The sequence below is a fragment of the Brachionichthys hirsutus genome, chromosome 14 (genome assembly GCF_040956055.1).
Source record: "Brachionichthys hirsutus isolate HB-005 chromosome 14, CSIRO-AGI_Bhir_v1, whole genome shotgun sequence".
In the NCBI taxonomy this organism is placed as follows: domain Eukaryota; kingdom Metazoa; phylum Chordata; class Actinopteri; order Lophiiformes; family Brachionichthyidae; genus Brachionichthys; species Brachionichthys hirsutus.
Window position 1 is genome coordinate 7,070,625 of NC_090910.1, and position 26,109 is coordinate 7,096,733.

The window sequence follows — 26,109 nt, forward strand, 5'->3', positions numbered from 1 at the left end:
TTCAGAGCAGACAGAAGACTGTTCACCTCACTGTTTACACACCCAACGATGTGGGCGGTGTGTGTGTGTGTCAGTGTTAAAAAGTCGTAAAGGGGTGTGGGGAAAGAAAAGGGCGGTGGGCAGTTGGGAGGAGGAGCTACGATGTAAAGATTAAGTCATTAACTCATCATTGTTCTTTTCTCAAATCGATATTATTAATCGTAGTTTGTGTTGTAATTGTCATCCATTTTTAAATATGGTTTATCTGTGTCTGAATTTGGCGGTTTTATGAATTGTGGCAATATTTTTTATTGTTTGTATGTTTTGCACAAGAGGAAAGGAAACATGTTACAAATATGATCCCAATTAGTCGACTTGGTCTTAAAAAGGGAAATGCAATATTCTCGTACGTACGTGAGAGAAGCTGTTATGCGTGTTGATGTTCTGGATAACCAACTTAACCTAGTAAAGACATTTTTTTGTTTACTCTTCTAACTCATACAAAAAAGCTTCCATCACAAAATGTAGTTTAGATATCATAGATTATATCCACATTATATTTTTACATTGGATTTTAAATGTAAAGTTGTATTTGGGGAGGAAAAAAGGAGCCACCCTGAGGAGTGAATGATGGTGTTGTGGTAAATGAAGAATGATACTGCTCAAATGTATACAGTAGTTACTATAGATGTACTTAAAAAAAAAAAAAAAAAAAAAAAGATTTGCATGTCACAAGACTTGATTTCCTCTTTTGTCTCTGATCCGTGTTGTTTGGCTGTTCAGGTTCTCATTGTGTCCCTCCACTTTAACCACGTCTGGGAGTGTAAAAATAGTCCCTACCATGCTTTAAATAACCATTTCCATTGTATGCACTGTGCAGGATGTGTGCCTTTTGTACGCCGAAATTATTTAATTTTATATTTTGTAATTTTTTTTTTAACAATTGTAAAAAAAAAAAAAAAAAAAAAGTATTTTAATAATAGGGTGTTTACTTTGACATGCATTATTCCACACCCTGGTCGGCCTCTTTCCACCTTTGAGTTTCTATTTGTTCACATTTTGTTTAAACAAAAACACTGATGATTGTTCTAAACAACAACAACAAAAAGAAGTGAGTTGCTGTCTTGATTTTGGTGGATCGGTTTCATTTCTGCACAATCAAAGCCATCATTCCGATTGCTCTGTGTAAATGCGTGCCGTCCTCCCCGTCCTCCTCGGAGGGAGGCAGCGTCTCCTGATATTAATCCTTCATTTGTTTCACGCTGGTCCTGCCTTGATAAAGAGCATGTGTGTTGAAGTGCTTTGTGCAACGTGCACGTGTCGTGATTGTGTTTTGCCGTGCTCGTCCTCACTAACTGGTGGCTTCCCCCACCTCAGGAATCTGTCGGCGTCTTGATCACATTTATGCACTTCACACGGTCCCGTCTGATCAATGTGATTTTCTGTTTTGTTTTGTGAAGCATTTGTCCAATATTTCACATCCCGTCACTTCGTTTCCAGAAGTGGTTTATCTTACTTCCTTTATCTCCTTCCTGCCTTCTTTTTTAGCACAAACTCCATCCGAGATGGAGATGATGCCAGACTTTATCAGACGCAGATTAAAGATAATAACACGTGTGCCCTGCTGCTTCGCCATGAAATGAATCCTTGCTTTCCTGTCTTCCTGTCTTCCCGTTAGCTCCACCCACCAGTCGACCTGCTGTCACTGTTAACTTGCCAAAAACATCTGTCAGTCAGAACTACCCCACATGAGCTTAAAAAACATTGTGTATAGTGTAATGTGTCTGTCTTTGAAATTATTTTGTGTGTGTGTGTACTTGGAGATGGTGCAAAGTGCATATTGTTTATTTGTCAACATGTTTAGTAAACAACTCTTGTGTTTAAGCGTTTTATAAAGTGCTATGGGAAATTCGACCTGCAGAGCTGGAAAATTTTACGTTTGCTATAATTGGAAATTGTTAAATTTGTGAATAAATATATATATATATATTTAAGTATTTTGAATTTGCATGCAGAAGTCAAACAAAGAAAACTGCTAATGAGCGTTCATGAGCTCCAAGTACTTTGAGACAACACCTAAAAGGCTTCCCATTGGTTGAAGCATACTGTGTGTGTGTGTGTGTGTGTGTGGGCGTGTTTTTGTTTATTGCTGACTGACAAGTTAGCGAGTTCTCCTTCAGCTGCAGAGAGGCCAAAATGTTGATGTTCTTTATTGTTCTTCACATTTAATGATGATGATGATAATAATACACTCCATTCCATACAGCGTTCACTAAACCCAATTAAAGCACTTGTTCTGCTTAACTCAAGTCTTCCTGTTTATTTATCGCTCTCTTTTATTCCTTAATAAATAGTACCATTTATTTAAAATGACTGTTTCTCTGCTGTGGGAGAGAGAACTATTTTATTTACCAGTTAAGCCAAGTGACACAAACTCTGTGTGGCGTAATTATCCCAGTTTGTTGAAGCAGTTTAATAATAAGATATTGTTTTCTGTCATTATGGCTCACAGCCCGTTAAATCATCTGAAGTTTAAATTGCCTTCATTTAAATTGATCATTTTATACAGTTTTAAATATATGCACAAAAATTAAACATAACGAAAAAGTGTTTTTCTGGGGTTGAGCTTGTATATTTTTTGGTTGTTGAATGATCTCATTGATGAATCAGAAGCACAAGCTGAATGTTTTTCGTCGTCATGCAGAGGAAGTGACGCTTAAATATAGGCCGCTGGAACAAAGCAAATGTTGAGCCTGTATTTCCGCGTTGGGTAAAATGACCGTAAAGCCAAAATCGTTTGATCTTAAATCTTTGCATTGTTCGCTCAGACTGGAGCGCTTTAAACGCGCGCAGTTCTGTAGCCTCGAACACAGAAGCTGTAAAAATGCCATTTAAATTCAGGTTTACGAGTCTGGATGTTCTAACTAAAGATTTCTGTTGATTTTACCCGAATTGCTTTCAATCATATTTGATTGAACTATATGAACTTTGATTTTTAAATCTCCGAATGTGTGGTTTTGAGGTTGAGGGACAGTTCATTCCATTTTATTCTCAACACTTTGGTCCTTGTGATAAAAACACCGCTTGAATGCGAGTTATTGCTGATGCATAATGAATAAAACGTTTTTAACTTTCGGCCTTAATATTTCTATTTCTGCGTTACATTTTCACATTTTCATTCCGCATGAACAAATGAGAATAAAATGGAATTTGTCGCTTACCCTCTTGCACCAGAGTAGGAGGGGGGGGGGGGGGTAGTTCGTGTTTTCGATACCGTGTTGGCTTGTTTAAACGTTAAATGTTAAAATATATGCATATATTTATATCTGAATGAAAAAAAATCTAATCTTTATATAAATTGTTTATTTTTTTCATCTATTAATTAATATGGCTATAAATGAAACTAAAGTAATTCATTGAACCTTTTTTACTTTTTTTCTGAAAACATGGGCGAAGTAAAATCAGATTTCTTAAAGCGGAGGAGGAGGAGGATGAGGAGGATGAGATGAAGGCTGCAGCCAGATCATCGCCACGACGAGATGAGGAGGAGCTTTATTTGACCCGTCAGTACAATGTGCAGAACCAGCACACAATAAACAAAGAGCAGCTCGCCATGTGCGCTGCAGCTGCTGCACGCACACGCCCGCAGCTGAGCTGCAGCGCGCCCCCGCGGCCGCCAGGCGGCAGACCGAGCCCTTAAACCCTCGACACAATCTGGAAGGAGGCTCGTCTTTCCCACCTTCGCACACATTTTAGAGAGAGAAATGGGCTGCGTGTCAGTGAGAGACTCTTCTCGTGAATAAACTGGCGCAGGTTCAATGCCGCTTGTCTTTGTGCAGCGCATTTAAAGTCCACCACCTCCAGGGTTGTTATTGTTTCATTGAACCTGACCTTTGACCTCTCTGTATAGGCCACTGACGTTTCTGTCATGTCACACTGGTTGTGCAAACTGCTGTAAACAATGTGCATAGGACAGTGATTCGAGATGACACTTAACAGGCTTTATTTTTCTTCATCAACAGTATTGTTATTTACCGTTTATATATGTCCAGTTGCACAATAATATAATGTGAAAGAATTTAGCAATGCAGCTCTATGTCCATGCTTGATGTCAGGCCGGCAGTCCTTTACTCCAGGTGTGGTGCGCAATATTGTGCATTTTTATTTCACCAAATTATTTGAATTATTATGACAATTCTGTAATACAGTATATAGATTAAAATATATATATATAAATTGAGTTAAATCTGTTGTTGTAAAATTTTGGGAAATGTAATACGTTCACAGCTAATGCTATTTGTGAATGAAAACTACAATCAATTTGGATTTTCTGATTATCCTTTAATTTTTATCTCGAAAAAGAATTGCCTATTTTTTCAATCGAACTATCGATAGGGATTCGATCACATTTCAGATCTCCTCTTGAGCCGCCAGACGTCCTTTGATCTACAGACTGTTCCTGCAAATCCTGCACTCATCCCAAGAACAAAGAAATCCAACGTGTAAAATGTTTTATTTAGATGTTTTATACTGTGCAACAGTAACAATACAATAAATTTTCCATACAATCGAGCGATATAAACACAGAAAACACGGGAGACATGAAAACATCTGTCATGGAGGATGAAATGGATCCGAACCGGAGTCCAAGTTATTCCCTCAGAAAAAGAACTGGAGAACGAGAAAACATAATGGCTGATTAAATATGTATTTTTTGTCTCTATTTACAGGTGGAGCCTGTAAAAATGCTTATAACGTGCAAAAGACGTGGAGCATAAGCATTAGCAGCCATTTCCACAGCTACAGGAAACTTGTTCCAAGTAAAAGGCAATTTAAAGTTTTACATTTTCCACCAGAAGGATTTTATCCGTGAAAGCAAACACAATATTTTCCTCTTGTCAGATCGGATCGATGCTCGAACGCCTCCAAAGAACCCGCGTGAACGCGTGACGTGCGGGCCTTCCATCAAATAAAACAATGCGTCATCAGGAGCATGCATGGTCTCAGGCCGGCTGGTACTTTTACAACCGCTCCAGCAACACATCAGCGTACCCGGGGGAGTAGTACCTGAAAGAAACACACAATCAAAATACATCGGGAAGTCCTTTAAATGCCATCGTTCAGATGGTGGTGAACCCAGTACAACCAGTTTAATTGTGTGTTTTCTCTCATGCAATTTTAACGATGGTGCACTTTCCAATTGATCACCCTCCTCGTTTTGCTGTTTACGATTTTGCGCCAGCATGAACCGGCGAGAGGAAACGCACCTCACTATCTCCTCCGGGAAGCAGCCGTTGATGCTGCTGACGTGTTGCTGGAGAACTGAGCCAGGCTCGGCCTCGATCTCCTGCACCTTCTTCAGCCCCCCACTGGTCACAAACAGGCGGCGAGCCTTGCTGTCGTGAGGCAGCACCTTTGGAGGGTCAGGATACGAAAATGGGGGGGAAAAAGAATCCGGTTTAGAAACTGGGTGGATTTAAAATCTTGTTTTGTCTGTAGGCCCGTCTCACTCGCCTTGCTAAACTGGCCGAGGACATGCTTGAGAATGTTGCTCGGCGCGTCGTAGAGGAGGGGCTCCAAGCGTGGCAGGTCGGTGCATTTCTGTAAGATGCTCTTCAGAGCCGTCTTGCTCTGAAAAGCATACGAGTGAAAATGCACTGAAGGGGTTAACACATTAAACACTTATTCGCTTTGAATAAAGCCAGACAGAATGAGCAGAATACATTTCTCTGATATGTCGTTCTCCTCCGGCACCAATTTACTGTGCTGCACGTAAAGGTCTCTGAAAGGTGCCAGCGGTGACGACCGGTCTGAACCTGTTCCTGAGGCGCAGCAAGTGTGCAAATCCAAATTCTAGCTCGCTACACACACTCAGCCAGGGTGTGGTCTCGCTCTTGTTGCTCCTCTGGAGCTCCAGCAGCTCGTCTGGTGAACTTCCCCGCCTCCGGCATGCCAACGGAACAATCTCGGTCACATTGCTCCCCCCCCGGCTGTTTCATTCAAACACGCCTCCTCTTCTCTCCGATCATCGTGTCTTGCTATTGGGGTGGGTAATTTTAACAACGGAGAACTCGACCACGACGACGTCGGACAGGTCGGTCGGTTTCCTCATCTGTGACACCAGATTCAGGTTTTTGTGTGTTTTAAACCGTTCTTTCATCCTGACATCTTACTTTTGCTGCTTGCAAAGAGGGAAACTAAATTCCATTCCCAGTCCTACGTGTGTTATTGAACATCTCAGCTCAGGTCATGACCTCATGAACACTCTCAGTGCACAGCGTCCTTACTTTGGCCTGCAGGTCCTCTGAGCTGCTGGCGTCCAGGTAGAGTTCCAGCAGCCTGGGCAGCACGTCGGCCGTGGCCACCGCGTTGGCGTGCTCGGGGGTGTGACGACCTATCTGGCCGATGGACCAGGCTGTGGCCGCCTTGATGTGATGTTCAGGTTCCTCGGACAGACACAGGGAAAGCTGGAGCACCCCCTTCAGGAAAGGAGGGCCATGTTAGACCTTAGTGGATGTTCCTGGTTTTAGTGATCGGTTGTGCAAACAGAGGAGAGAAGGACGACCACACACACACACGCACGCACCTTGGAAACTATGACAGCCATGGCGAGGTTCTCACTGTGAGCTGCCACATATCCCAGCATCATGATCCCCGGCAGACGCAGGTGTCCGTGACAGTTGCCGAGATAGTCGATCACTTCTGCGATGCCACCGCAATTCACAATCACCTGGGACAGCTGGGAAAAAGACACGCTAGCACTGTAAGTCTACTGTGTGTGTGTGTGTGTGCGTGTGTGTGTGTGTGTGTGCTTGCAGTACCTCTGGCGTGTGCTTCACCACCTCCCTCATCAGGGTGGTGACGTTCTTCTTGACGCAGTCGTCTGGGTCTCTGAGGCAGGCCACTGCTGCAGGGAAGATGTCCGCCTCTATCACCAGCTCTGCCAGGCTGACCGAGTGTTTGCTGATCTGGCTGAGGGCGGAGAACACCTGCCTCTGGACGGAGTAAATAATGTTTCTTATATTTCTATTTATAAAGCACTGTCGCTGAGTCAAAGTCAACTAAAGCCTCACGTGGATTTTAGACAGAGCACGAGGTCTGTTTAAATAAAAAGATGAATGACATCAAACACATGCTTAGAATCTTTCTAGCCAAATAAAATTAATACAACTGTCTGCCCAAATATGTTAAAATATGTCCCTTTATTCTCTTGGGGATATTATGTAATAATATAACATTAACTTGATTGGAAAAGAATGTAATAATACAGTAATTGCAGAAAACCATTCCTTTTTGTTTTGTTTATAAAAGACAATCTCATTTTTAATTCTTCTTTTCATTTTAAATATTAACACAATAAAAATAACTGCAGTATTCAGGTGGAAGCGAACATTTGGCAAAGAAAAGCTCTAACTTGAAACCGCTGCTGGCGTAACTCAGATTTCTGTGTGCGACGCCGTATAATGAGACACCGCTGGACAGATTTATGTCATGATGTTATCTGATCACTGTCCAACCTTGAGTTTGGCATCTGGGTTGAGGATCATCTGTGCCAAGTGTGCGATGGCCCCATTGTCTACCACAATCTGGGCCAGCTCTGGTGTGTGCTTGCAGATATCGCTGAGGGTGGAAGCTGCGATGCGTTTCAGGGCGATCTCGGGCTCCAGGAGACACAGCAGCAGCAGTGGGACGGCACCCGCATCCAGAACCACCTGAGACAATGCTGGGGAAAACAATCAGGTAAAGGTAGAAGATCTAAACGTGAACAAATTTAAAATAAAGTTCTGTTGTTGATAAAGTAAAATGTGTCCCCCCCCCCCCTATATAAATGCAAACAGGTCAGTGTCTTCCCTACCTGCGTTGTGTCGGGCGATGCAGCATAGAGCCCAGGCGGCAGCCTCCTTCACCCAGGGGTCAAAGTCCAGCAGACACGGGACCAAGGCTTCGACTCCTCCACAGGACACCACAGCCTGGGACAGCTCCGGGGAGCGTTTGGCAACGGCCCGCAGCAGAAACGCCGATGTCTTCTTGTAGAACCTCTGCATGCAGACGCGTTAAAAATGTAGCAAACATGAGGCTGTTAGAAATGAGACGCCGCACGGCCACTGGTATCGTGTAAAGATGGCAGCAGGATTCAACCTTTTTTTAGGCCACTTTAAAATATAATCCAAACCTTCCATTGATTTTTTTTTCCTGCTGTTTTCTAATAATTTCTTTTAAACCAATCTAACATCTGAAACATTCTGGAATCTTCCCTGGACCATTTCACCCTCATGAACTGTGGATTTAATTAGTCATTCATTTATTGGAACATAACAAAACTTTTTTCTGATTCAGTGAAACTATAGTGAGCAGGATTTCAGAGAATCGATTATTACACCAAGTTTTATATCCTACAAAAAATTTAATATTATGCATATATAAAATGTCCTTTTTGCCAAATACGTAATCAAATACAGATGAATAAATGTTATTTCTAAAATGTGCAATTTAGTTTGAATTAAAATTAATTAATTCACAAAAAAAATAAGTGATCAAATATTGTTCTTTTACGTTTCCATTGACATTTCCCCCTGTATGTAACGACTCCTAAACAGACAGTAAGAAACAAACAAATAGAAGGTAGAATGTGCAAAGCATGTGCAGATATATGACCTTTCCTATAGTGTATATATATACTCCTATACATATATATATATATATAAAGAGTCACATTGTGCTTGCACTGAAGACAGGGTGAACCACATCCCCCTTCTGGGCCTCGGCTGCAGAGGGAGAAGACAAAGATCTGGCTGCTCTCATGCTTAAAGGACTCTTTCAGGTTTGAAGTGGCCACCAGGCTAACTGCCCCCCCGCCCCCCCACACTCTGACATTCAATGGGCCAACCCTCGGGTTCTCCTCACACACACACACACTTCCGCCTCTCTGTTCACGGTGTTTTACTGACGTTCTGTGAGGCCAGGGAGCGGATCGTCTGGGGCAGGATCCCTTCCCTCACCACCGCCTCGGCCAGCTCATCGCTGTGCTCTGCCAGGCGCCCCAGAGCCTGAGCCGCCGTGTGCTGGATGCTGGGCGCCGGGTCCAGCAGCAGGGGCCGGAGCAGCGACAGGACGCCTGCCGGGGGGGGGAGAGGGGGGAGGGGGGTGAACTCTGGGAATCGATCTTTGACAGATAAAGATAAACGAGCTTGTTTTACCAGCTTCTTGGAGGGCGTCTATGTTTTGTGGTCGGGATGCCAGGTCTGCAACAGTTTGTACAAACTGCAGCCTTGATTTTTGGTACAGCTCAAAAACTACAACGAACACAAAAACACACAAATACACAAACAGAGTTTAGCTGTTAGCGACATTTAGCTGCTACGGGGCGGGGCGGGTTCCTTCCTACCTTGAATGATCTGTCGTTGGTTCATTATTGATCCGATATAAACGGATTCTGTCAAAAGTTACAACCGGCTCCGTTTTTATTCTGTTACAGGAAATGTTGGTGTGCGTTGCCGCGGCAACAGACAGGAAGTAGATCGTTCCGTTGCTCCTGCCAAAGATCGTCTACGACAACAGTCAGCCACTCTCGCGCTCTCGAAATACGGTCGTACCTCGTCAGACTTGTTCGTGTGAGATATCCTTTAAAAATAAAAACATTCCATCTCAAATTCAAAAGGCTCGCGCCGGCAACCTTCAACCTTCAACCTTTAACCTCACCTGCAATGATGAATGATGACGTCAGTTATTATCACACACCTTAGGCTCCGTCTAACTATTAGTCGCTATATCTCTTACGTCATCTCTTACCTGTGGAAATGTTGTCGTCACTAAAACCCGACGGCTGCAGGTGTGACGACAGTTTACCTGCGAACAGACGAGATCGTGCGCGGGCGCAGCTCGACGCGCACTCAAATCCACCAGATGAAATACCTAACCGATTGACTCGGGGAATCAACTCATATAATTAATTAATATATTTATTCTGCGTAGTTTATTAGTTTACAAAAGTATAATATTTCTTTCTTTTGGCGTGAAATTCAGCGGAATAACTGAATCTGTATTGTCTCAGCTTCTCTACTGCTTGCCGCCATGATACCTTTTTTAAAATAATCCAGGTCTATATTATCATCTGATTGATTGGCCATGCATTAGTGCTTTTATTTATGATGATTGCTTTCACTGATATTAATGAGAAGTTGAAAGCAGACATTAAAATGCGGTGACCCGGACTGCCGATGTTTAAAATGAGGTATAAGAACACTTTGTTAAGCGTATATGTCTGTCTGTTACCCTGGTTAGGCTATACCTGTTAATCGTATTGATTATTTATAGGCATTTTAAAATGCATGCTTATGTAATTTAAAAGAAGCATTTAAAATATCGAGTTTCCAACAGGTCGCCGGCGCGTTCTTACATTTTCACTTGAAATGTGAACATTGTGAAGCGCTGGTGATTTAATTTGTGGTTGATATTTGTTAAATGTTTTTTTAAACCGGATGGACAATTATCATATTAAATAAAATATTTCGATTTTATCACCATATATTTAGCCTCAATTTATTCGAGTAAACCTGGTTTTCGTTTTATTTGCCTGATAATGATTCCACGTTTGGCCTGCCAAACATGAAACGTTCATAGCGACCAGTGGAGAAGGACGAAACAGCCCTTTACTCCAGGTGTGGTGCGGAATATTGTGCATTTTTATTTCACCCAAAATTGTATTTGAATTATTATGACAATTCTGTAATATAAAGATAAAAAAGTTTATAAAGAGTTAAATCTGTTGTAAAATTCTGGAAAATGTAATACGTTCAACAGATAATGCTATTTGTGAATGAAAACTTCAATCAATTTGGATTTTCTGATTATCCTTTAATTTTTATCTTGAAAAAGAATTGCCTTTTTTCTTCAATCGAACTATCGATAGGGATTCGATCACATTTCAGATCTCCTCTTGCGCCTCCAGACGTCTTTTGATCTACAGACTGTTCCTGCAAATCCTGCACTCATCCCAAAAACAAAGAAATCCAACGTGTAAAATGTTTTATTTAGATGTTTTATACTGTGCAACAGTAACAATACAATAAGTTGTCCATACAATCGAGCGATATAAACACAGAAAACACGGGAGACATGAAAACATCTGTCATGGAGGATGAAATGGAGCCGAACTGGAGTCCAAGTCATTCCCTCAGAAAAAGAACTGGAGAACGAGAAAACATAATGGCTGATTAAATATGTATTTTTTGTCTCTATTTACAGGTGGAGCCTGTAAAAATGCTTATAACGTGCAAAAGACGTGGAGCATAAGCATTAGCAGCCATTTCCACAGCTACAGGAAACTTGTTCCAAGTAAAAGGCAATTTAAAGTTTTACATTTTCCACCAGAAGGATTTTATCCGTGAAAGCAAACACAATATTTTCCTCTTGTCAGATCGGATCGATGCTCGAACGCCTCCAAAGAACCCGCGTGAACGCGTGACGTGCGGGCCTTTCATCAAATAAAACAATGCGTCATCAGGAGCATGCAAGAAGTGACAAAAACACACATGAAGTAATCATGAACACGTTTCATTAAAAATATAAAAGTCTATCTTCAGTCGACTGTGTAAAATAAAGACGAAGCTTTAATAGAGGATAAATGCTCGACCCTTTCCTTCACAACTTTTTCTTTTTTATCAAACTCCGCTTTCATTTTTTTTTTTTTTTTTAGAAAATTCCAACTTTCTCATTTCTTTTATTTTGAAATGTGTCTGATGCCACTCTACGTTTAAACTCACACACGAAGCCATAATAGTTAGAACAAATGGAGACAAAGAGATAACGGTGTACAATGGAACCAACGTTGGCATGAGAACAGCATGAGTTGGGCTGGTCCGGTTCGGTCCGGTTCGGGTCGGTCCGGAGCCCCGCGTCATCCGGAGGAGATCGACGAACCGTTCACAGAAACCTTCCGGGGCTTGCTGCCGTCGCTTCCGAACGGAGTGAAGGACCGGCTGGGGGTCGGTGGAGCCGCGGCAGGGCTCCCGTTAACGTTATTGGGGCCGTGGGGGAGCTGTGGGCGCGGGGGGTGCGGGGGGTGCGGGGGGTGCGGGGACCGCGCGGGCGTACCGGGGCTTGGCAGAGACGAGGACGTGGACGGAGCCCCGGCGGGACTCCCGGCTTTGTCGCTGGCCGAATCGCTCTCCGGACCGGATCTGCCGGTGCCGTTCTGGCCTTCCTGCTGCGCGTGGCTCGCCTTCATCTTCTTACCGTTGGGTCGGACTCGGTACTTCAGCGGCAGGGGGCCATTCTGCGGGCACAGACGCGCACGTTCAGATGTTTTGAAGCGACCTAGAATTAAATGCGTTTGTTCTTTTCCTCAAACGCATTCGTGGGCCCAAATGTTGCCAATTATTTTTAAATAACATAATATTTAATTAAAGACGAATATTCAATAGAAAAGAAAAATCGGTTCAAAGTTTATAATGAGAAATATTATTTTTTTACAATAAATTAAGAAAACACCGTTTACATGTGTCAAAAGTATATACTGTATATATATATATATATATATATATATATTTGTATTTATTTTTCTTTTTAAGAACAATTAATCTGCTACATTTTCATGCAGCTGTATTTTTCCAGTCTTTAGGGAATAATCCCCAGGGGGGTCTAAAAACCGAATTAAAATGTGGAAATTTACATAATTGTCAGTTAAACCTTCACCCACCCAGCGACTTCTCGTTATGCTATTTTAGGTTTCCTTTTTTTCATATTCTGAATGTCTGGGAACTCAGAAGATATTTTAGCACTGCAATTTTCTGTGCAAGTATAATCTATCCAATGTATTTATGAGTAAAATAAAATGTGAACACAATCAATTGTTTTCTCCAAATCACACTTTAAGTGTGACTGAACACATTTCAAGCCTGTAAATGTATCGGCTGAAGGACAAGAACATAAAAAACAAATTCTGGCGATGTTCAATGTTTCATGTAATCTATGCATAAATTGGAAAAGTCTTTTTCTTCACACAAAAGAAATGCAGTCATGCCTAATGAAATATATATTTTTCCAAAACATCTCTTACTCTTCTCCAAGTGTAGATATATGCTATATCCATTAACGTGTAGTAATCTTTCAGAGGTTCGTCTTCATACATGACTTCAACCTAACCAGGGGAGAGAAAAACATTGTGTGGGATGAACGGATTTATATTCAGGTGGTTCAAATGTCCAATTTTTAATCAGTCAAAAGTGAAGTAAGTGATGAGATGATTAAAGACCTGAAAGGTGCTGGGGATGTCCATTTTGCTGCGCAGAAACTTCCTCAGATGCATGACTGTCATGGCCGCTGGACACTGCAGGTACCTCTTGTTAGCCACCTGAAAACAGTGCAAAGTATTCGCAGTAGAAAAGTGATCAAAAATATATTACGACAGATGTGAGCAGATCTAAAAAATAATGGTTTGGACCACATGAGAGGCGGAAAAATACTTGGAAAACAAATCAACGTGTAATACCTGATCTTTAGACGGCTTGTCGTCCACTCTCCCGCTGAGTCTGCACAGAATAATAGGGCAGGAAATATTAGCAACTTAACGGCTTTGTTATAGCACATACATTCAGTAACAAAAGAGAAACAATAGGTTATTTAAATGCATTATGTTCTGTTCATTTTTCTGCAAGATAAATTTTTGTCTTGAAACTATATTTGTCGCATGTGAAGCATGTAACTCTCTGAAAACTGCTGCTACAAAACCAAAGGTTCCAAATTATATTATTGTGTCTGAAACAGTGATGGAAAATGAGAAAATCTAATCACTTGCTTTAAATCCTAAATCTGTTAATGGGAATATAAAGTGTAAACATAAAGAAAAAGTGAAATCAGGACTCGGCTTTCGAGTCCTGATTTCATCCCATCTCAGATAATTAACTTTGACATCTTAAAAGTGGAAAACATTGTTGGTTCAACAATAATACTGGAACCACAAAGGGACACCGACCTGTTCTGATCAAAGAACTCGATAGAGAGGCTGATGATCTCATCATCTGTGATGATTCTCTTGTCCTCGTCTGCAACCTCTCCACGATCTTCGTTTGAGCTATTAGAAGCTATATGAAGAAAAAAAAAATCAAATGGGTGACAACTCACAGAAACCACAGAGTGAATCAAAAAATAGAATCTGAAACATTAAATTGCAGAAACAAAGAGCCGAAAAGTCTAAAGTTGCCCAACTCACCGTCTACTGGATGCTCCGCGTAGAAGTCTCTCCTCCTCTTCATTTCATCTGAGGACAGCCGGGACGACAAACAATCACAAGTTTGACTATTTTCAGTTGATGGAGAAATTTCAACCTTAACATCATGCTATGATCTGCCTTTCATGTGATAACTCCAAAAAACAACAGAATAAATGACATCTAAATGGTGGCAGCGTGTGTACTGTGTTACATTTACGTATTTCTAGAGATTAGAGGTGGTTCTTCTAGACACATTTTATATAAAATTATGGACTTTTTGGAACAGGTGGAACATGCAAAATATAATTTACTGTTGACACAAGGCAAAACATACAAGCTGAAAAAAGAAAAGAAAATAGTAGACACAATATTAGCTCAGGAACGGCGAATTACAACATGCAGATAATCTGCGCACGTGTTGATATATATTGAGAATGCCAGCTTCTTTTTAGAGGTTGAATCATCCATATTCATTCTTTTTCCTTCACATTTCCTTTAAAAAGAAGTTCAGTTCAGCTGTCCCATCGCTGTGGGGTCGACTACGATCAAAGGACAGCAGGAGAGGCAACAGAAAGATTGAGACGGTTCCATCTTGCTCTTACTTTTGAAGAGGCCGGGGACCAGTTTGTACACAATATCCTGTAGAGTTTTGTCAGACCTAGAGAGAGGGGGGGGGAAATAAACTTCAGTTCCGTTTAAGTGGCGTAAATGCAACAAAAACGGTGTCAAGCGTCTGCATGGAAGTTATAAACCGGTTAGTGGCTGATCAGGCCACTCGAGAAGGAAACAGCAGAGATCACCGCAGCACAAGAAACGAAGATCATTCATCCATTCACATCTGCTGAACCCTCATCAAGAGTTAAACACAAAAAGCATTTATATTTCAGAGCGATGGTGCCAAAATTCAAACTAAGGTATGACAAAGCAGCTTCCTCTATTAAAAAGTAATTGTTTTTATTAATAGAGGAAACAGGATGCAGAACATGAAAAGTGATTCAATAACAGTTCTCACCGAATGTTGAGCAGAGGCTTGGTTTTATGCACCTGTACGTCACAGATGGGACAGTATTTGCTGGTTTCAAGGTAGCGCACAATGCACATCTTGCAAACTGCAAAAAAAATAAATAAAAAAAAGCAGAAACGTGTCACGAAACACCTGAGAGAACATCCTGGATCAGAAGAGGTGGAATCGGATTGAAGCATGCACTTGTTTGTGAGGAGAAAAAAAAAAGAATTCACTCTGAAAGGATGAAATGAAGGATTGAACCTGCTGGACGACATCCTCTCAATAAAATGCAAACAACAACGAGGGGGGGGGGGGGGGGCATTCAGTTTGCTCACATGAATGTAGGCATTCGATGATGGTGGTTGCGTCGATGAAATATCCTCCGCACAGGACGCACATGAGGTGAGGGTTGAGCTCAGTGATCTTTATCCTCGTCGTCCGATGCATGTTGAAAGAAAGGAGGGGAAACCCTGCGTGGAAGAAGCGGAGGAGGCATCAGAGGTCTGCGGGGCTCCAACGACGCGAGGGAGGCAAAGAGCATTTGGGAGAGGCTGCTGCTGTTTGCGTAACTGCGTTAAAGCAACGTCGTCTTTTATGATAATCCAGCATATGAACCGGAGGGGAAGCGGCAAGATGGGCGAGATCGGCCGCAAATACGCGCAAATTCTGCGATTAAATGCAGGACTGGGGGGGGGGGGGGGGTATAGAAGATTCAGTTTTACGCAGACTTTGATGGTCGGGTTTTGCGGCGCCCCGGGGCGTGCGTGAGTGCGAGAAAGAGGATTGGGTGTGACAGGAGACACCCATTCACTGCGTCAGGTGTACCCGCACAGGCTGTGGAGAACCCTCCGCGTTTCTATGGCAACTCCGTGTGCTTTTTTAGCCCACATGGCTGATCCGCCAGTCACCACAACAAGGCTGGGCTCTCGAGCCGAAACAGCCGCTCGGTGAGCTCTCCGGTGAGGGCGCGAGGAGGAACCGGAGGCGCCCCGTCCCTCCGCGCGCAGAGAGCCGCTGGATTGCCAGGCTACCGACAGCACGGCTGCCATTTTGTGGGGGGGGGGGAGCCCGTAGCGGTTCAGCGGACTGCGGGGGTTTCCTTCCTTCCTTCCAAATAAACCAGCACCTATATAGCGCGGTAATCCGGGTTTTTTAATCTGAACGGTCCGCACGGAGGACTACGCGTGTCCCAACTCGGAAGAATAATCTCTGCTTTATTCCGCTCGGCTTTGCGCCGTGTTGTTCACGTCGAGTGCGCGATAATGAGCGCCGCGCAGCACCGACATGGCCAGTCGGCAGCGACGGCGCTGAAGTTGAAGCGCACACCGGGTTATGTACTTATTTATTATGCGCCATTATAGTTTCCTGTAGCCACTTTTATAATCCTCCACACGGGCAGCGGGACTTTAGCGTCGCAGACACATTTCTGACCTGCAGCCACAAAGGCGCACATCCCGCAAAAAGTCGAACCAATGCCGATTTATCTTCCTTTCCCATTTCATCCAATCTTTGGGAGCCAGCAGGCAGACCGATGCCGTCTCAGGGGGCTTTAAACACAATCAGATAATAGGAATGACACCGGGGAGCGTTTCGTTGTTATTTCAAAAAGAATGCGGATTGGAAACGAGGACATGACCATCAGTCTGGAGACTGGATCCAACCGGTCCCGCGCTCGAGTCCCGGTCGGTGTCAGAGAGCCAACCGACCTCTCCTCTATATGGACAGACCAAGTTTGGAGAGCAGATACGACGCACACGGACAATGAAGGATAATGTCTATATTTATATATATGGGCCCGCACGGGGAGCCAGTTGCACCATTAATCGATTGGTTGGTGTTTGGGGGATATCTGCCCCCCCCCCCCCCCCCCCCCAGGTAGCTGCCTATATTCCCTCTTTAAGACTTCAAGTCAATGTCCTGAAATGTAAAGAAGTTTAGATGAATGAGACTAAACTAAACACCAGACTAATTAAAGTCTGTGGATTCAAGCCAGAACGCACCAGAAGCATTTAAATATGGAGTATTTGTAATAACGCAATCCAAATTAATTCAGAGCAACTCCCAGTAAAACATAAAGAGACTTTCTCTTGGCTCATGATCCGATCATTTACTTCCAACTACCTGGAAAGGCATGAAAATCCACAGCAGTTGCGTAAAATCAAATTCAGATCTGCGACCGGAAACAACGACGTCTTATAATTAACCCTTTATTCATGCTTTGTGGGGAAACGATGAGGATCAAGACTCACGACATGAACAACACGACGCCGTTAACCCTCCAGCTCCCGGTGAGGCTGTCGACCTCCAAACCACAGCAGGGTTTTATATGCTTTCACTTCAACCTAATTATTTCACACAAAAGGATCATGTGCTTTTTTTTTATATATTCAAACATGCACATGAGACAGAAGCCCACTTGGCTCGTTTCCGTCCGTCCTTTCAGAGACGCACAGCGCGCCAGCGTCTATCGATGATGGGGAGAATATGGAAGTTCATCAATATTCCACCTACAAACAATCCACATAGCAACCGTGGAATAAAGTGGGCCGATGCTTTGGTTGCTCGTGGGACACACAACCAGCTTTTTGTTTCCGTCGTGTAGAATACGTTGCACTAAAAAAAATAAATGTCTAAAATCAAACCATCCATGCAAATTAGACAGAAAAACGAGCACAGCGCGAACGACGAGTCGCGTAATTTAATTACCAGGAAACATTGAAGCGCAATTGGAACGCTTTGCCTCCTCGTCAGGTTCAATCCTAGTTAAGTTATTAAAACCAACATTGTGTTCCACACACCCGAAAACAACACGCCGCCCGGTTGACAACACACCGAGCAACCCGACTCTATAAAATAAACACGCTGCGTGGAAATGTGGCCACGGAACGACCGTTTGGAACACTCGCTGCGGTTCGCATCGACGCCGACGCAGCCGGGTTCGCCTCGGATCTCACACTTCAGATCAACCCGAACGATCCAAGATCAATCCGAACCACGATCAGCCTTTACGGGCGCGTAAAGGAACACCGGCTACGGCTGTATCCGGTGGACGCGAGGCTCGATGCGCGTTTGTGTCCGAGTGAGGAACATATTTTGCTCCCCCCCCCAAAAAAGAAAAAGTGGTGCGCAACCAGACGCACGGAGCTCCACGTCCGTGCTCGCTGCAGCCCACCGTTGGAAGCGACGCATCCACCGCTGGATCGGTACCGAGTCGTCCCATCCGAACCGCACCTCCTGCTGCCGTTAGTTAGAGCCGGTATCGGGAGAGACTTACCGGAAGGCTCGGCTGGGAATCGGCGGGTCTGGAGGCGAGGAGACAATGAAAGTTGGGAGGCGATCAGCACAGAATGAATAGGAGCCGAGCCGCCATCTTGAAGCAGGCTGCAGACGCTGTCAGTGGCGCAGAGCGCACGGCGAACCGCAGCGCGTTTCAGACGTGCGAATAAAAACTCCTCTTCTTCACGCCGCCTGCGGGTTCCGTGCGCGTCCCGATCCGCGGCTTCAGAAGGAACCCCGCCTTCCCTCTTCGGCTGGGGAAGGCTTCCACTTCGGCGCGGTTAAGTTTGCCTCCAAAATACCCGCTTCGCCACGGTAAACGCAGCAGCAGTGCGTGTGCGTGTGAGTGTGTGTGCGCTCCGTGGAAACTGACACCGTCCCCAAAATGGCTTGTAGTTCGACCGCCCCGCTTTGGTCACGTGGTCTCGTTGCTTAAGGGTGCCTAGGAATTACTGTCGGTGTACGCAGTTGCTCCTTATGTGCTACGCATGATATGAAATAGCGTAGTACACAAGTACACAACCGTGTAAACACACAGCGCTCATAAAAACTCTACTCTTTGTGCCCTCGCTCGAGCTGTTTATCTTTGAGACGCTTTTCACGCATTAAACGCACAACCCATGTCTTAAAATATAACCAACTCCACTCACGCGTAAATGTCTAGAAAGTATACAGTGACTAAAAACAAGCTCAACCCACGCACCCACGCGCGTTCACGTCGTTTCGATGGTCAAAACGCGCTTCTATCTACTCCATCTGTCTGTGGCCGCCCGTTTGTATTCATCTCCGTTCCACGGCGCTTTTAAAAGACCCACGCAACTTGGTGAAGATGTGCTCCTGTGACAAATGGCTCTGGTGTCAAACCTTTGTCGCGCAGGCTGTCCTGACGTCTGCAAAAAATAAATGCGCCGCAGCTCCACTTGATGAATTGGAGTCTTTATCCTTCAGCCAGCGCCGCAGAAAAAAAGAAAAGGCATCTCGGATGTTTATGGAATCTGAGCCGCTGTGACGCTTCAGCAGAGGTGGATGCAGAAAGTTCAGAGGCTAAACCGACACCCAAAACAAAAAGCCCAGCGTTGGAGTCTTTAGTCCAAATCTATTGATGTTGTCTTTTATCAGTGTGACTCCACTAGAAGAAGGAACAACGTCGGGCTGACCCTCTTGTTGGAAGAAAACGCAGTTCTGTCCTCCGGCTATGTCAAAAATCCTTTACGGGCTGTTTGTGTTGACAAAACGCGCGCCTACCGGTACATCCACGCCATCCGCGCCCACACAAAGTCTCCGACGTTCCCATCAAGACAAAAGAATCGAATCTGTGATTATTATTGTTTATTGACATGTCGTTATTTTCAGGTATAAAAGAAGCAACGGGAGATCAGGAACGCCGCTGGTCGTCGCTGGACTTCAGTCCTCTGTGGCGCAAGGGAATCGGACTCCAGCGTCACTGACTGGCTTTCTCCACACTCTTGGCAGCGTCTTTGAGCTTTCCCACCAAATCCTGCAAACAAGCAATGAAGTCAACCAAGAAAAATAAAACACAGACTCAATAATTAGATCAATAATTAGGTTTGCTTTAGGGTATTTATTCGTTTTAACTTTATTGCGCGTGCGAAATATTTTATTTCGTGAAATAAAGCGGTAACCGTCAAACCAAAAAACGTTATCATAATATGGAAGCTCCAGAGTACTGTTCGTAATTTCCTCTTGTAGAAAGGTCAACGTGAATAAAACCTCTTCCTGTTCTTGTTTTGCGCCATTATTTAACTCGTGCTGTGAAATTCCGTGTATAAAATCCACGCAGGGACTTTCAGATTTACGCGTAGATTACGCGACATGTTTCATTAGTTTGGAATGGAAAGTCATCACGCAGCAATCATCTCAACTAATCGATTTTGTTTTCACTTTCATAGACCGGCTGTGAAGCGGAAAAAGTGAAGCACAAAGAGCAGGTCGACTGAAACGCACACAATCCTCCCTCTACCTGGAGTTGCTCCATTGTGCAGGAAAAGTTGATGTCTTCCGACGCGCCTTCATCCTGGCGAAGAGGAGCGAGCAAAGTCGATCATTGTTTTAGTCACAAATAACACTTTATGAAAGAGTGCGTCTTACTTCGGTGTTCAGTGAAATAGAGTAGAACGGCTCGTTGACTTTATCCACTTGTTCGTTCTGGAGGGAAAAGGACACTTTAGCTTTACGCGAGAAATCACGCAACGAAAATCAAATTGTACCCAAAAACCTCTCTCGTATTACCTTCATGTGGTATTGCAGGCGCCACGACACGTCGTTAACCTGAGGCAGACGCCTTCCTATGCTGGAGTACAGGAGAAATAGTCATCGGTGATCTCGATTAGGCAGAGAAAAGGTGAAAAGCCGCCAAGAACGGCGCTGCAGCAGGAACCGAGCCCAGCCCTGCAGCAGCAACTTTCATTCTTCCTCCCAACAACCTCGTTTTTACATCGTGATTTTGTGATTTTTATTTAACAGCGGGTTGGATCAGTCTGTCGTCATTATAGAACCATCAATGAGACATGAACAGATTTACCTTCCCAACACAGACTCCAGTTCTTTTTTGTGTTTCTGCAGAATGAAAAGGGATTCAGAGTCAGCCATGATTATAAGACCACATGAACAAAATGTGGAATAAATGCAAGAGAGTTGAGGCACCTGATGGAAACGGCAGAATATTTCTATTCTCTCTGCACTGAATGTTGCTTCTTCAAGGCAGGAGCTGCAAGAACGCCACGAAGCCTTCACTCAGCAGCTGATGTTACTTTACACATTGTATATGCAACCAAACCCATGCATTTATTACATAAAAAAAAAGAGACATTCATTCCATATGTTGAATGTCGTGTGCATTTTCCACGCGAAGAAAATATTTGTAGACACATTTTCACTTTTAGAATGCGGAGAAAGACAAAAACCACACAAACAGTAAATATGATCACAGTTTCAGTTATTATTGCTCAGATTCTATCTCTTTAGCATCCACCTCCATTGAACACAACATCCCATTCAATCCCCAGATTACAATGATCAAACCCAACCCCAGTAGTTTTCAAAGCGTTTTTTAAATTCATAGAGGCAAAATTGATTCAATGGCAAATTCAAAAGTTGCTGAATACGATTAATTCCTTGATTATTGCTGCAAACAGGACATCCCATAATGATATATATGACGCACAAGAACACACATGCACGATGATTTATGGACTAGATTTAGAAACTTGCAGGATTTTTAATGAATGGTTGTGCACGCGCAGCATGTCGCAGTTTTACTCGCAGCTTTACAGGAAACGAGAATATCAGAGAGTCCATTTAATTTATTGCTGCGATCCCCGAAAAGGAGAGAACGGCCGGCAGGTCACATCTTTTGTCCGAGCACGTCACGTTAAACGCACGAAGGATCCGGAACATCTTTCCTGTCGCACTGTGTGAAACCAGAAAGTCAAAAGGCAGAACGCACTACTTTCAGCCGTTCGGCGGATCCACACGTTCCCGGTACCTGATCGTTGACTCGTCCGCGTTGTGCTTCACCGCCTCCAGTATGAAGGTGGTCGCCGCGGCGTGGCACCGTTTGAGCGAGACCCGGTCCGTGCGCGTCAGCTCGGGTCGATCTGCAACCACACAGGAACCCGCTTTGAGAGCGCGCAGTCAGAACCTGCTGTTTGGATTTAAAGCAGGCGCGCTTTGCTGCCGGAGGCTGAACGACGCGCGCAATCCGGACGCGTGGAATGGAAATCAATGATCATTTGCATGTGAATGGAACCTTCAGCTGCAGCGTTCATCCGGGGCTTTTGTTCGCGTCCAAACATTCCACGCTGGAAGTGATTCTTCCATTAAAAGACGGCGGACGGACACATGGTGCGTTAAAACGCGCCGCTGTCCAGAGAGGGAGCCTGCAGGCATTTTGATTTATATTTACTGCGTAAATCCAGATGATCGCAACGAGCCGTGCTGCGTTCAAAGGAAGCGGATAAAAGCGCACCGTCGGATGCGCGTGCGTGATGGCGCGTTGATTAACGGCGACAGAAATAGTCTCACGTTTGTGTTTTTGATCCGCCGAGAGGACGCGGAGGACGCCGGTTTAAAACGGCGTGCTCGCCGTTCCGCGTAAAAGCAGGCAGCGGGAGGCTAGCGGCGCGTTAGCCGGCGCTGCACCGTTAAATAGTTCAGTGTAAACACGGGAAACCGGTTTATAGCCAGTCACAGCGGCACAATAACACCGGAGAAGAGAGTCCGCGCATCCACACGCACGGCGCGGCACGTAGAGAAACCGGAAGCGGCGCTCGGCGGAGACAAAGCGGCGGCTCACCGAGGACTCCGGGGTCTCCGCGGGAGGAGAGCAGGCTCCGGTAGCTCACCTCGACCAGCACCGGGAAGCTGGTCCCGTCGAAGGCGGACGGATCGGCTAGCGAGCGCAGCCCGCTCTGCACACACTCGGACAACTCCATTTTGTCAAGTGTGTGAGCGGAGCGTGACGTCAGACCACGTGACCGATCAGCTGATGCAGAGGATCTGGATCCCGGAGCCGGGGGGGGGGGGGGGGGGGGGCAATCTGGGAATCACATGCGGGGGTTCTTATCTAATAAAGGTTACTCCACAGTGCGTAATCATTATCTTCATTCCAATTGATAGATTTATTAATATCAAACCATAATAATGTTCCTGATTGATTTCTCCAGAATATAAACCAGCTAAACTAAAACATGACCAATTACTGGATTATTAATCTGGTCCACTGTGACAGATTACGCTTCTTCTTTAGTAATAAAATCAGATTCAGAAATCCCATCTGAGGCGAACATTTCACTTCGCATTGGCGCTCGTTTATTCTGGAGCTATAAATGCTGTTCTGTTCTGTTCTTTGGTTTTGCTTTTATAACCACGCACTAGTTAACGGGTTAATGAACTCTCGGCGGAGGAGGAGGAGGTGCGCTTTGCTCCAGTTGCGCACCGCTTTTAGACACGACGGTACTAATTTTAGGCTGCGTCCTCCGCCCCGTGCCAAAATGTCCTTCGTTATCGAGAGACGAGAATTGCGATCAACTCTGCGGCCACACACGCTGCAGCTATCGGGCTGACCTCTGACCCCGCGCTTTGTCCAAAGTCCATTTTGACGCCGGCTCTGGTTGTGAAATAGATTAGCTCTCTCTCTCTCTCTCTCTCTCTCTCTCTCTCTCTCTCTCTCTCTTTCTCTCATCGCGATGCGCTTATCATTTTGACTTCTCTGATATCATTTTAGGCCATCTTCTTCTTCATCATCTTCTTCTTCTTCTTTTCCTGCCTAAACATTTCTGCGATATACAACTGATTTTAAAACTGATTGGCTTTCTCTCTTGGCCAATTCCTTCAAAATAAGAGCATCGTTCAATAGCATAACTAACACAAATCAAGCATTTGAATAACGACGTAACGCAGTGTATCATGATCAATCATAGCCAGGACGCCTGGCTGTGTTTCTGCTGCCTCGCTAGTTCCCTCTACGTCACTCTTAGCCCACATGTTTCACATATAACCGAACAGCTGACCACAGGTCAGTTTCTCCTTCATTACTTGGCTGTGTTATGTAAATAGTTTCTGTTGATGAAGGGCAGTGTCGTCATCATCACTGTTGGAGCAGCTCCTTTCACTTCTTCTTCTATTTCATTTTTTCTTTTACCCGTTTATGTATCTGGTCACATCATTTCTTCCCCAAGAAAAGCCAAAACATTGTGAATAAATGACGTTTAATACAATGTAAGTTTAAGTCATCATGACAGGTGAAAATAAATGGAAAAAAGCTGTTCAGTTCTATAAATCACGCTGATTTATTAAAGTCCGCTCTCGTTATTTTACACGGTTAATCCCTTAATCTAACTGGCAGCGAACAATCACGTTGAGTTGAGTTATTGTTTTCTTTCTCAGAGCGTCTTGACATCCCCTTTAAGAGGACGCCGGCAGCGCGACCTTGGGAAATGTCTGCATTGTCAACAAGAACGGAATCGCAGATCTATCGCCGGTGATCCTTCTCGGCTTCGAACAGGCAGATTAAATAAACCGCTGCGCATGTTTAAAAAAAATATTCCAATGAGGTATTCTGCTCTTCGAGGACAGGCACAGATACCACAAAACAAAAAGAAATATAAAAAAATAACCTCTGAGCTAAATGGGCATCTGTAAAATATGTTGACAGTCTGGCATGTTTGTGGTTTTGCTGACGTCTTTTTTGTTCTCACATCAGATAATAATGGCAGTTAACTCATCGAAGCGTAAACAGCTCTTTAGTCATTCCAGAGCGCACGGATCCCTGTTGTGCGTAAACACTGTCGCCTAATAGTAATGATCATTTTGCAACTTTGTGTAGGAGTTAGACAGACCAAGCCTAAAGGGGATCCGTCATCGGCTCCAACGAGGGCTGCGCAGCGGCGTCACCTGCGTTATTATTGCTCCATGATCGGCTTTGTCCTTCTCTAAAGGAACAAGCCCTGATTTACACGGACGTTGTAAATGCCCTCTGGGTTATGTCTTAAATAACTCGCAGAGTGACTGAATATTTCTCTGGAGAACATTTCAGGACATTGAAAAATAACATGGAGACAGAATCTCCATTTAGCTGCTATTTTACAAACTGTGTTGGTGAGTTCATCCATTGATGGATACATTAGAATAGAAATAGAGAAAGCATTTATTGTCATTGCATAGTGGATACACAATGAGAGGACGTTTCAGTTTTGCTATGTGGACATACTTATTCTCCTAAATCCCTAATTTCTAGATCCCGAGCTGTTCCTTTTCCCCATGCAGGACTTCATTCGAGAAATAATTTTTCAGATAATTTCATTTAGCAAATGGGTTTCTAATGGTCCCGTTGACTTAAATTAACTAAATATAGATATTCTGGATAAAATCCAAAACCAAATCAACTGTATTTTACAGCCGATGCATTCAGTACGACCTTCCGTTGATGAGCATGTGAGTTCAACAAGAGCGTTTAGTCAGAAGTGATCATATTAAAGGAGACTCTAATGTCTTACATTCACTGACCGTCGGTTTATAGTTTAATAGGAACAAATTCATGTGAATGAGCTACATCTGTGATTATCTGACTGCTCCTTTGTAAAATAAACTGAAGGCTGCTTTTCTGCTGATATTCATGTCAAGAAGTCTCAAATTAAAAGCTTGAAACCAGAAAATCTTTTTTTCTTCATATTATTTACTTGTTTGACGGTGAAGCAAATTCGATTTTGAGTGACACGTTTTGACCAAGAAAATAATAATAGCGGAGGACATTGATCTAAGGCCAGTTTTACATTGTCCCTTGTGAAGACGGTTTTTGCTGGAAAGACTTAATTCTTATTATTCCCTGGACTGTTAAAGAAATGCGTACAATAGTGGGGGGGGGGGGGGGGGTGATTAATAAATAAAACGCGGCGAAATATTCGTTTGACGTATTTCATTATTTTCAATATTTAAACGTGAAGTTGTTTTTCATTCTAATTTAATGGGATTACAAAGGCACATTCAACTCCAGCAGGAACCAGAGCCAAGGTCGGACCCCGATACAAGAGGTCCTGAGCAGAAATAATAACTACACCGATTGTTTGGTTATTTAACATAATCCGAAACAGAAGAGCATTTAATTTAATCTCCTACAGGA

At 43.8% G+C, this 26,109-nt stretch overlaps 2 protein-coding genes across 2 annotated transcripts; both read right to left on the reverse strand.

Moving 5' to 3' along the window:
- Positions 1–5,000: 5,000 nt before the first annotated feature.
- Positions 5,001–9,389, reverse strand: spag6 (sperm associated antigen 6). The gene is made up of 11 exons (XM_068748119.1): positions 9,365–9,389; positions 9,177–9,272; positions 8,928–9,094; positions 7,835–8,018; positions 7,497–7,702; positions 6,801–6,974; positions 6,566–6,718; positions 6,267–6,458; positions 5,494–5,610; positions 5,247–5,392; positions 5,001–5,046 (listed from the first exon to the last, which is right to left on the reverse strand). Exons 1-11 carry the CDS (start codon positions 9,387–9,389, stop codon positions 5,001–5,003), a joined length of 1,506 nt encoding a protein of 501 aa, XP_068604220.1.
- A 2,462-nt stretch (positions 9,390–11,851) lies between these two features.
- bmi1a (bmi1 polycomb ring finger oncogene 1a) lies at positions 11,852–22,948 on the reverse strand. Its single transcript, XM_068747827.1, is given in 14 exon segments — positions 11,852–12,253; positions 13,037–13,117; positions 13,232–13,330; positions 13,469–13,508; positions 13,952–14,060; positions 14,189–14,236; positions 14,791–14,846; positions 15,201–15,297; positions 15,530–15,664; positions 16,548–16,598; positions 21,005–21,047; positions 21,135–21,198; positions 21,976–22,087; positions 22,786–22,948. Coding segments are annotated over 14 exon segments (1,452 nt in total). The 5' UTR covers positions 22,925–22,948; the 3' UTR covers positions 11,852–11,875.
- Between the last annotated feature and the right edge of the window lie 3,161 nt (positions 22,949–26,109).